At 44.4% G+C, this 12,443-nt stretch overlaps 1 protein-coding gene across 1 annotated transcript in view; it reads left to right on the top strand.

The window, feature by feature from the left end:
- The first annotated feature begins 7,740 nt into the window (after positions 1 to 7,740).
- LOC132870760 (class I histocompatibility antigen, F10 alpha chain-like) overlaps positions 7,741 to 12,443 on the top strand; it is a 29,915-nt gene continuing 25,212 nt past the window's right edge. The window contains exon 1 of the mRNA XM_060904592.1: positions 7,741 to 7,858. Within this exon, the coding sequence (XP_060760575.1) occupies positions 7,792 to 7,858 (67 nt within the window). The 5' untranslated portion in view covers positions 7,741 to 7,791. The remainder of the gene's footprint in view (positions 7,859 to 12,443) is intronic.

Raw genomic sequence — 12,443 nt, 5'->3', positions numbered from 1 at the left:
TCATGGAAATCGAAGGTGTGGAAAATGCGGGGCAGATCACAACTTCTCCGAATGTAAAACTGAAACAATGAAGTGCTGTAATTGTGGGGGGAGATCATATTACTTCATCTCGGGACTGTGAACATTATCTAAAGACGAAACAGGTTCAGACTGTAAAAGAACAAGGTAATATATTATATGCAGAAGCATTGAAAAGAGTGGAGGGGAAGATTATCAGCGCAGATGTATGAAAAGAGGCACTGGGGAGCTCCCAGGTATTAGCACCAACACCTTCTCTTGTATCGTCAGGCACAGACACAATTGTGATTAAAAAAGAGGCTCTCTTGGCTTTCATGGTAGATGTGCTTTACGTATCCAAGGGTAAGGAAACTAGGTCTGATATCAAGTCAGTGGTGGAGGCAGCTGGGAGGTTCCTGAACGTGGTAAATTACGCTCCTCAGAAGTTATTTGAATTTATGAGCAGGGGGAAAAAAGAACAGATAGGCCGGGCCCAGAGACCGATATGGAAACCGAAGGTATAGAGAATGTGAATGATGCAGATGATCTTTCTTAGATTAGTCTGTATGTTTTATATTTTACAATGGAATGCACGAAGTCTGATTGCTAACGGACAAGAATTTAAAAGATTTGTTGCTGATTTCCAACATAAACCTGAATTAATTTGCATCCAAGAAACATGGTTAAAACCTACATTGGATTTTGTTATCCCTGGATATGAAAATCTGAGAAATGATCGGTCAGATAGGTCTGGTGGGGGATGTGCCACCTTTATTAAAACAGGAGTTAAATATAGGAAAGTTGAAATCCGCTCAGAACTGGAAAATGTGATCATGGAGGTTTGGAGTTCATATGGGAAACTGACAGTAGTTAATCTATACAACCCCTGTAAACAGCTAACAATACTAGAACTAGAGGATATCATGGAGAAAGCAGTTGCATCTCCAGTTATATGGTGTGGCAGCGGGGGCGTGGTCAAGCGTCGGTCTGTGACCGGAGGGCGGAGTCAGGGAAGGTAAGTGGCAGAATCACTGCACCTGATGTTAATTAACGTGTGTTTGTGTGTCTTCCCCACTGACCACGCCCTATTTAAGGAGAGAGCGAGAGCAGAGGAGAGCGCTCTCCTGAACCAGACACCAGATGTGTGTGTGCGTGAGTGTCTGTCTGTGTTGCTGAGAGACCACTGAAAAGTGTGTAAAATAAAGAGAATTTCGAAACTTAGTTCTGTCCTGCCGTCTTCTGTGCTCCTCCCACTATTACAAACTGCCACAGTGGTGCCGAAACCCGGGGACATGGAGTGCAGAAGAAGAACAGCCCCATGGAGTCCTCCCCTTTCACCGACCTGGTCCACGCCCTCGCCATGGCCCAGCAAAGCCAGCACCAGGTGCAAGTCGCCCTCCGGAAGGAGCAAGAGCAACGGTTCGAGGCCCTGGTGTTGGCTCAGCAGGAAGATCGACAGGCATTCTGGCACCTCCTCGCGTCGGCGGGGTCCACCAACTCCACCGCCGCGGGCCCTTCCCACCTCACCCTAACGAAGATGGGCCCGCAGGACGACCCCAAGGCCTTCCTCACGCTCTTTGAGCAGGTAGCAGAGACCTCGGGATGGCCGGTGGAACAGTGCGCTTCCTCCCTCTGCTAACAGGCGAGGCGCAGCTGGCCGCGCTACAGCTCCCCGCCGACCGCCGGCTGGCCTACGCGGACCTTTGCCGGGCCGTCCTCCAGCATGTGGGGCGCACCCCTGAGCAACAGCGACAGCGCTTCCACGCTTTGCGCTTGGAGGAAGTCGGCCGGCCGTTCGCGTTTGGCCAGCAACTCCTGGACGCCTGCTGGTGGTGGTTGAGGGCTGACAACCGCGATGCCGAGGGAATCATCGATCAGGTGGTACTGGAGCAGTTCATCGCTCGCCTACCAGCAGGAACCGCAGAGTGGGTCCAATGCCACCGCCCGGCGTCGCTGGATCAGGCAATCGAGCTGGCAGAGGACCATTTGGCGGCTGTCCCGACAGCAGGACAGCAGACAACCTCTTCTCCCTTCTCCTCTCTCTCTCTCCTCCTGTGTCTCATCCTCGCCCCGTTCCCCCACCGCGGAGGTGGGGGCCGGCACCACCCCAGCTGGCCCACCGCACCCGCGGTGCCCTCCCGTTTCTCCCTTCTGTGTCTGTTTCTCCCCCCCCCCCCCCCCAGGTGAGTGAGCCCCAGAGCACCAGTGTAGAGAGGAAGCCCGGGCCAGTCTGCTGGTACTGCGGGGAGCCGGGCCACCTCCAACTGCAGTGCTCGGTAATGGAGGTGGGCACGGTGGGTCAGATCCCCGACATGCCAGGAGCCGCCCTCGATCGGGCCGGAGCGTATTGCATACAGGTGAGTGTCCAAGGGGATACATATCAGGTGTTGGTGGACTCTGGCTGTAATCAGACCTCAATCCACCAAAGCCTGGTGCAAGACGAGGCATTGGGGGGAGCACAATTGGCGAAGGTGTTGTGTGTGCACGGGGATGTTCACAACTACCCTTTAGTGTCGGTCCACATTCTTTTTCGAGGGGAGAAATTGAGTAAAGGCAATGGTTAATCCTCGCCTTACCCACTCGATAATTTTGGGGACTGATTGGCCGGGATTTGGGGAATTAATGAGTCATTTAGTGAAGAGTGGGGCCTGCCGTAGTTTAGCAGGGGGAGGTCCCGGTGTCGCATTGGCGGGAGCAGCTGTCACAGAGCCGTCTACGTCATCTCCGTGTCAGAGTGAGGAGCCGCCGGCTCCTCCTCTTTCTATTGGGGAATCCCTTGCAGACTTTCCATTACAGCAATCGCGAGACGAGACTGCGGCATGCGTTTGACCAAGTGAGAGTAATCGCTGGTCAAACGCTCCAGCCGAACGCCACCCCATCCTTCCCCTACTTCGCAATTATGAAGGATAGATTATACCGAGTGACGCAGGACACTCAGACTAAAGAGCAAGTCACGCAGCTTTTGATTCCAAAGAGCCGCCGGGAATTGGTATTTCAGGCGGCTCACTTTAATCCCATGGCTGGATACTTGGGGCAGGATAAGACACTAGCCCGAATAATGGCCCAGTTCTATTGGCCAGGCATTTGCGGCGATGTCCATAGGTGGTGTACGGTGTGCCGCGAATGCCAGTTAGTAAATCCAGTGGCCATTCCAAAAGTGCCTTTGCGCCCTCTCCCATTAATCGAGACCCCGTTGTAAAGAATTGGGATGGATCTCGTCGGGCCATTAGATCGGTCAACACGAGGGTACCGCTTTATATTAGATCTGGTGGACTATGCAATGCGATACCCAGAAGCGGTGCCTCTTTGCAATATCTCAGCACGCAGTATTGCGGAAGCGCTCTTCCGCCTCATCTCCCGAGTTGGAATCCCGAAAGAGATTCTGACTGATCAAGGCACCTCGTTTGTCACGTACACTGAACGAACTGTATGGGTTGTTGGGTATTAAGCCGATCTGCACCAGCGTGTATCACCCACAAACAGACGGTTTAGTTGAACGGTTCAATCGCACCCTCAAGAATAGAATTAAAAAATTCGTGAGGACGCACGTAATTGGGATAAATGGTTCAAACCCTTGTTATTTGCAGTGCGAGAGATCCCCCAAGTCTCCACGGGGTTCTCCCCCTTTGAATTGTTATATGGGCGTAAGCCGCGTGCCATTCTAGATGTGCTGCGAGAAAATTGGGAGGAGGGACCTTCACCAAGTAAAAATGAAATTCAATACATTATTGACCTGCGCGCAAAACTCCACACACTCGCACACCTAACCCAGGAGAATTTGCGGCAGGCCCAAGAATGGCAAACCCGCCTGTACGACAGGGGTACGCTCCTTAGGGAGTTCGCACCGGGAGATAAAGTACTCGTACTGTTGCCCACATTGAGCTCCAAATTGATCGCCAAGTGGCAAGGACCCTTTGAGGTCACATGGCGAGTCGGGGACGTTGACTGAGGTGAGGCGAACAGACGGGTGGGGCGCGATAGATTTACCACCTCAATCTGCTCAAACTCTGGAACGAGGAGGTCCCTGTGGCATTGGTTTCTGTGGTTCCGGAGAAGGCGGAGCTGGGGCCGGAGGTTCAAAAGGGAGCATTGGCATCACGTACCTCTCCGGTCCCCTGTGGAGGCCACCTCTCCCCGACCCAACTCGCGGAGATTGCCCAGTTGCAGACCGAGTTTTCGGACGTGTTCTTGCCCCTGCCCGGCCGCACCAACCTCATAGAGCACCACATTGAGACGCCCCCACGGGTGGTAGTGCGTAGCCGCCCTTACAGGCTACCCGAACACAAGAAAAAAGTGGTTCGGGAAGAACTCGAGGCCATGCTCGAAATGAGCATTGTCGAGGAGTCCCACAGTGGCTGGAGCAGCCCGGTGGTCTTGGTACCCAAGGCCGACGGGTTGGTCCGGTTCTGTGTAGACTATAGAAAAATCAACACAGTGTCTAAATTCGACGTGTACCCAATGCCTCGTATTGATGAGTTGCTTGATCGACTAGTCACGGCTTGCTTTTACTCGACACTGGATTTGACAAAGAGTTATTGGCAGATCCCCTTGACTCCATTATCCCGAGAAAAAACGGCCTTTTCCACACCGTTCGGCTTACACCAGTTTGTCACACTTCCTTTTGGGCTGTTTGGGGCGCCCGCTACGTTTCAGCGGCTGATGGATAGGGTCCTCCGCCCCCATGCCACCTATGCGGCCGCATACCTCGACAACATCATTATTTATAGTAATGACTGGCCATGGCACCTACAACACCTGAGGGCCGTCCATAGGTTGCTGAGGCGAGTGAGACACCTTATTAGGTGAGCCTAGATTAGGAAACATCACTTGTGCTATGATGACATTTATCAAAGAAACAAAATTAGCAAATAGGATTTAGTTTGTTGTTTTGTGTTGTTTTTCCTTTTTATTCAATTATTGTGATATGTGGTGAAAGTAGAAAGGAGGTTGAGTTGGGTTTGGAGAGATGGAGGGATGCATTGGAATGAAGAGGAATGAAGGTGAGCAGTAGCAAAACAGAATACATGTGCATCAATGAGAATGGGGATGAGAGTGAAGATGCAAGGAGTAGACGTAAAGAAAGTTGAATTCAAGTACCTGAGGTCAACTGTGCAGGAAAATGGGGGCTGCGATAGTGAGGTGAGAAAGAGAGTGCAGGCAGGGTGGAGCAGTTGGAGAAGGATTTCAGGAGTCATTTGTGATAGGAAAGTCCCAGCAAAAGTGAAGGGTAAGAGACAGTAGTGAGAGCAGCTGTAATGTATGGATTGGAGACCGTACCCTTAATGAAGAGACAGGAGGCAAAGTTGGAGGTGGCGGAGGTGAGGATGTTAAGGTTTGGATTGGGAGGTTGGACAGGATAAGGAATGAGCACATCAGAGGGACAGCACATGCGGAGAGCTTGGGAATTAAGCTAAGAGAGATGAGACTGAGATGGTATGGGCACATCCTGAGAAGAGATGCAGAGCATGTTGGAAGGAGAATGTTGAGGATGGAGTTGCCAGGCAAACAAAAACGAGGAAGGCCAAAGAGGAGATACATGGATGTGGTGAGAGAGGACATGAAAGTGGCAGGTGTGGTAGAGAAGGATGCGGAAGACAGGGAGCAATGGAGACGAAAGATCCACTGGGGAGACCCCTAATTGGGAGCAGCCAGAAGAAGAAGATTTCAATTTTTCTTTGAAATGACATCCATTTGGGGGCGGCACGGTGGTGTAGTGGTTAGCACTGTCGCCTCACAGCAAGAAGGTCCTGGGTTCGAGCCCCGGGGCCGGCAAGGGCCTTTCTGTGCGGAGTTTGCATGTTCTCCCCGTGTCCGCGTGGGTTTCCTCCGGGTGCTCCGGTTTCCCCCACAGTCCAAAGATATGCAGGTTAGGTTAACTGGTGACTCTAAATTGACCGTAGGTGTGAGTGTGAATGGTTGTCTGTGTCTATGTGTCAGCCCTGTGATGACCTGGCGACTTGTCCAGGGTGTACCCCGCCTTTCGCCCGTAGTCAGCTGGGATAGGCTCCAGCTTGCCTGCGACCCTGTAGAAGGATAAAGCGGCTAGAGATAATGAGATGAGATGAGATGACATCCATTTGATTGCACCTCAGTCCAGTAGATGGTGGTTATACACTTTGCTTGTAAACTGCCATAAACCCTGACAGAAGTATCTCCTGACTTTTTATTCCCTTTCATTACCTCCTTATTTTCTCAACTTTACACATCTTTATAGTACTCCCCTTCATTGTTATTTTTCCCTTTTCCAGTTCAGTCTCTGATCATTTTTTTAACATCTCTTTTACGACTATAATTATTTTTAAGGAGATTATTTAAGTTTTTATTTGTCCAGGAAATAAGCCGTTGACCAGGAAATATGACCAACCCTGATCTAAGAGTACTCTATCAATACACTTGCATTCAATTTAAACTAAAACCATGTAGTTAAAATAGACAATCATGCCCATTTTGTCAATTTGTGCAAGTGGGTGTGACATGTAGATTATCTACATTGTCAACTGTGCTTAGCCTTAGGTAAATGAAAATAACTACAGACCAAACTAGACCAATAACATCTCTATTTATTTGCATCCCTCACTGCCATTTCTGCCGAAGGCTATGGTCCTTTCATTTTGGCTCCTGGGGCTAATTTACTCAGTTCATTTTTCTTTTTGAATTTGACCCTTTGAGCTTGAGCTCTCACATGCAATTTCCAACACGTCTAGACTTTGGGACATTTTCATCGAAACTCTGACACAGTCACAGTGTTCATCCCAGATATCAAGGTCAGATTTTCAACAAAACAGGACAATGAGACAGATTTTCTGTTTTTTTCTTTCTTTCGCTCTTGCAAACTATCCTAAAATGCTATAGGGGGTCCACGCAAATGGCAATGTGCACAGACACGTGAAAGTGAACACACACTATCAACACTCACAGATGAAATGTTCATTCACAACCTTTGACTTGATGGTTTGTACAGCTCATTTGAAGCAGTGAGCATTGTTTTCCTTTTTTTCTTTCTATCCATGGACATCTTTAACTACAGCATTTTCTACATAATTTATTTTCAATTTTGTATTATAAGTTGTTTAGACTAGATTTTGATCAGATTGTTCCCTTTAATAATTTCTCTGTTCTCTATATTTAAAAAGATAACATGATGTTGCTATATTGGTTTTGAACATTTTGGAGTTTTTTTTTTTCCAATAAAGTGTTATTTCCCCCCAAAAAAAAATAAGAGAGAAAAAGAAATTGGAAAAATGTAGGATGCAAGAAAATTCTGCTTGTGCGCATTATCTTCTAGTTGTTCTTCGAATTGAAGCGGTTCCCAGGTGATATTGTGTATTTACCGCCACCTACCGATCTGGAGTGGTGCACATTTGGGAGTTTCTTAGAAAGAACTTAAGTGTGATTAATTAAAAAAAATTAAAAACAAATTCGCTAAATTCTATCAACTAAGTTTTACACACACACACACACACACACACAAGTTTATATGCTTTGGAGATCCCTAGTATTGGGTGTGGACCAAGTGCCATATACCCATATATGGTAGTTCCGGCTCTAACTTTTAGAGAAAAAAAAAACTTGAACTTGTGTTTTAATAAAAGACACAGAAAGCCTTTATGCGTTTTCATGAAGTTCTTGTTGATTAACATGCAGCTGAGCTCAGATGATAGTGCAGCAGATAGTGTTTATGTACCATGTGCGTCATTTTCAGGCGGAAGTGAGAGTCTGACTTTCATTTTGTTTTCAAACACACCAGTCACGTGACCACCTTCTCCTGAAATAATGTGAAGAAATGTCCTGAAAATGCGGAAAGCAAAGATTATTTATACTTTAGTCTTCTTCTTCTCCCTTCTCCAGCAGTCGTGTTGTGGTAAGTGTTGGTTTCGTGGAGACTTTTTAAAACTAGTTTTTGTGATCAGTGCTGTGTTTAATTTACAGTGGAACATACTTGATAACTTTTCAAAACTCTCCTGGGAGAAAAGTGCGTGAACGACATTTTCAATTGGATGAGGGTCTGATGCGCGGTTGAAACGATAAAAACAGTGGATCCCAATTAATTGCAAACCATTTGAAATTTATACAATTAAAGTGTTTTTGAATTGTTGATTTTGTTCTTTCAGTTACTATAGGTTATGGCAGGGGTTTTCAAAGTGTGGGAGAGTCAGCCCCACCCTGAGAACAAATAAACAACAGCGCCCCCCTCCCCCCCTATAATGTTTGTTGTACACTTTTTTCTTTTACACATTTTAAACCTCTGTGCTTTTTAAAACATCTTTTGTACACATTTTAAACATCTGTGCTTTTTAAAACCTCTTGTACACATTTTAAACCTCTGTGCTTTTTAAAACATCTTTTGTACACATTTTAAACATCTGTGCTTTTTAAAACCTCTTTTGTACATGTTTTAAACATCTGTGCTTTTAAAAACATCTTGTTTTACACATTTTAAACATCTCATAGCATCGTTAGCTAGCACCTCTTGGCAGACAATGCACTGTGGCAGTGGAGCATCTTCAGATCCAGTCCATGAAAATCCAAACTTTAAATAATCGTGGTCATACTTCCTTCTTTTTTTTGTTTGGCCCAGACTCTGTCTCCTCACTCACTGTAGCTTTAGGTACTAAAAATCGATCCATTTTGTCTCTGGCAAAGGCTAGCTGAAGTTCACTAAATGTCCGCAATAGTAACTTATTCTGGTTTATTTTTCCTCACGTTGCGCGCCCCACACTTTGAAAAGCCCTGGGTTATGGGATTCATGTATCAGGCCTGAGAGAGCTCAGAGTGAAAAATCTGAAATAATACTCTGGTCTTGAATTTTAATATAATAACAATGAAAGGGAAGTCTTAAGATTTTTAGCTGAAAAATCTCATGCCTGAATATTGTATACATACAGAGACCCACAGAAAATAACACGAGTGATGCTTTAGAAGAATGTTTATAGTTTCTTAAAATGGTCACAGTGAATGAAAGTATTATTGGATTGCATCAGATGTGTTTTCCTTCTCTAAGCTCATGTAAAAATACACAGATCATATATAAATTACATTTTAATAAGATTTAACCAAAATAGTAACAACTCAATTAAATAAATACTGCACTGTCTTAGTACGACTAAAATGCATCTCTCTCACTAAACACTTTCCAGCAGAATTTTTAAAAAGCACTAGAAATCCTATCCAAATCCTATCGGAATGCAGCAAAGGAATTTGCTCATTTGCAAACTTTGAAAGTTTTCAAACAAAATTTAAAAATGGCGCTATATCTAAATACTACCATACTATCAAAATATACTCCACAAAGAAATTCACTCGAATGCAAAATTTTAGTACGACCAAAATACACTCACTAGTAATCTTTTTCACTTAAAACCTCAAAACTCCATCAAAATCAATCACTTTCCAGATAATTCACTTGTAAACTTTCACTTAAAACTTTCAAACATAAATTCAAAATAGCACTAAGACACTACCGCACTATTCAAATACTCACCAAACAAATTCTGTCATGCAACACTTCACGAGACACTTTAGAAGTTGTATAGTTTGTTTCTGAAATGGTAGGGAAAACTAGTTTAATTTCACACTCAAATGTCTATTATATTCTAATTTAAGGTATCTTTACCTTAAAATGTGTAACTGGCTGCTCGAACATTTGCTTATCCATGGAAATTCATTCTCCCATGCAGCCTGGTATTTGCATTCATATTTTTGCCATTTGGTATCGGCTTTAGTGGCCATGATGAATGACTGCTTGTAAAAAAATGCTGGACAGCCTGGGTGAATCCGACATTACGGAAGTGACTGTCATTCTGTTCGTTGATTGGTTAAAAATCAGTTGACGTCAGCAGTGTTTCTCATACGATTCTGATTGGACGTAATCGGGAGTATTTTTAACTTGACGGTAGGGATTTCCCAAAACCGGGAGATTTATCCAGTTTTTAACAAATACAATTGGGAGGCGGGAGATGGAGGCTAAAATCGGGAGCCTCCCACCGAAATCGGGAGGGTTGGCAAGTATGGTGTAAATGCCCATCACATACATACTGGGTTCTACCAAATAAATCAGTCTGGGTCGGAGTGTGGGGGAACTGAAACCATGCAGAAAGCTGGACTGATTATTTGTCTGTCTGTTTGTGCATCACCAAACAGTTAATGCAGTAATAAACATTAATACAGGTCAGGATGTGGCATGTCAATAGACACATCAGGTGAAAATTCAAATTCAATCCAAATAGCTTGAAACTGGTCTCATTGAATTCAGAATTGAATGCAGAACAACAGTCTTTACAGAATAAAAATGTTTATCTGTTCTCGAGATATCACAAATCAAAGATTGAAAAACTGCTTAATTTTTAGAAAACTGCTGTAATATTCTGTATTAGGATCACGTGGTCCAAAATGGGCTTCATTAATCAATGAGATCAAATGTTTTTTCTTAATTGCGTTTTTTTATTTTTCAAGGTATTAACATAGAAATTGGCGGCACACAGATGGTTGTACACTGAATGCAAAGTTAGAAAAAAATTAGTAAAAACAAATTATGCAAATTAGTATTAATTATGGGCGGCACGGTGGTGTAGTGGTTAGCGCTGTCGCCTCACAGCAAGAAGGTCCTGGGTTCGAGCCCCAGGGCCGGCAAGGGCCTTTCTGTGTGGAGTTTGCATGTTCTCCCCGTGTCCGCGTGGGTTTCCTCCGGGTGCTCCGGTTTCCCCCACAGTCCAAAGACATGCAGATTAGGTTAACTGGTGACTCTAAATTGACCGTAGGTGTGAGTGTGAATGGTTGTCTATGTGTCAGCCCTGTGATGACCTGGCGACTTGTCCAGGGTGTACCCTGCCTTTCGCCCGTAGTCAGCTGGGATAGGCTCCAGCTTGCCTGCGACCCTGTAGAAGGATAAAGCGGCTAGAGATAATGAGATGAGATGAGTATTAATTATGCTAATTAGGTAAAATGTTAAATTGGTACACTCTCTTCTTCGAAGTTTCACCAAATGGATTTATTTGTGCGACATAAAGCTGATCTTAACTCTCATTTATACATGACAAAGAAGAAATCAATGTTAATTACAAATATAGTTATAAAATATGCATAAATTGACATTTCAATGCTTTTCACATCTACCATTCTCTATCAAAATAAAGTAGTAAAAGATTATTTCTAATCCCTTCTTTGTGCTCCGTAAGCCTTTGTATTTCTCAAAAATAGCAGCGTTCATATCAGCGCACACGATTTGATGGAAACCGGACCGCAAAAAAAAAAAATTGATTAATATTCACAGCTTTCAAGGCAAACCTTGAAAAAACTGTGTGACCCACATCTAATAAACAATTCCAGTTAACTGAATTGAAATTGACACTCGTGTTTCTGACTTTTGGTTAAAAAAATAATAATTCCAACCATGAAGATCTCTATTTTTCATCAAAACAACTACAGTTGTATTCTAAAATAGTTATTTATTTACATGAATCAGTTTGATTTGAAAAAATAAGTAGGTAAAGCTATGAAAACTCACTTCAAAGTCTCCCATGAATCATAACATAACTAGCAGATGGAACATTTTGCTGAATACTTCGTCAGAAATAGTGAGAGAACATCCCTCTAAAAGTTATCTGATCGATATTCACGAGTAATCCAGTTGGAAATCAATCAGAAGAGAGAGAGCCTGACCGCTTCCCTGTGACTCAAAACACACCGCCAGTTTCCCGACATCCTGTGAGCGGAGAGTGAACTCTGTTGTACCAACTTCAACCTGCCATTACTTCCAAAGTACTGAACAGATCTTAACCAGATACATTTCCTTCGAAAGCAGAGATAAGAGTTTTAATGATAGTATTCACGATAGAAAATATTCAAGAGTTAAGCAATGACAGATTTGGAAACTAAACTGTGCATGCAGATGCTCATCTTTCACAGCGAGCATCTGATATGCCTGTCATGGATCACTGTTTATTACAGGATTTTCTTTCAGTCTGCACTGCAGGGTGTCATAATTTTCTCTTTGTTCCATTTGTTTACTGTGTTTTTAAATAATTTGTGTTCCTATTTGAGTAGACAAGTTGTTCAGCGACTCAGTCATCAGTTGATGCCAAAAGCTTTGGCACCCTCCCAAATCATGACTGATGCCCCTTTTCCACCAAAGCAGTTCCAGGGCTGGTTCGGGGCCAGTGCTTAGTTTGGAACCGGGTTTTCTGTTTCCACTGACAAAGAACTGGCTCTGGGGCCAGAAAAACCGTTTCCAGGCTAGCACCAACACTCTGCTGGGCCAGAGGAAAGAACCGCTTATGTCAGCGGGGGGGCGGAGTTGTTAAGACCAACAACAATAACAAGACCACGAAAGATTGCCATTTTTAAGCGACGAGAAACAGCAGCTGTACAAACGCAAAGTCATCCATTATTATTATTATTATTATTGCTGTTGCTGCTGCTGCTTCCGTGTTGTTTTTGCTTCAATATTC

This window comes from Neoarius graeffei, chromosome 22, assembly GCF_027579695.1.
Source record: "Neoarius graeffei isolate fNeoGra1 chromosome 22, fNeoGra1.pri, whole genome shotgun sequence".
NCBI classification, from domain to species: domain Eukaryota; kingdom Metazoa; phylum Chordata; class Actinopteri; order Siluriformes; family Ariidae; genus Neoarius; species Neoarius graeffei.
The sequence above is the reverse complement of the archived record's forward strand: the minus strand, read 5'-3'. Positions and strand labels throughout refer to the sequence as shown.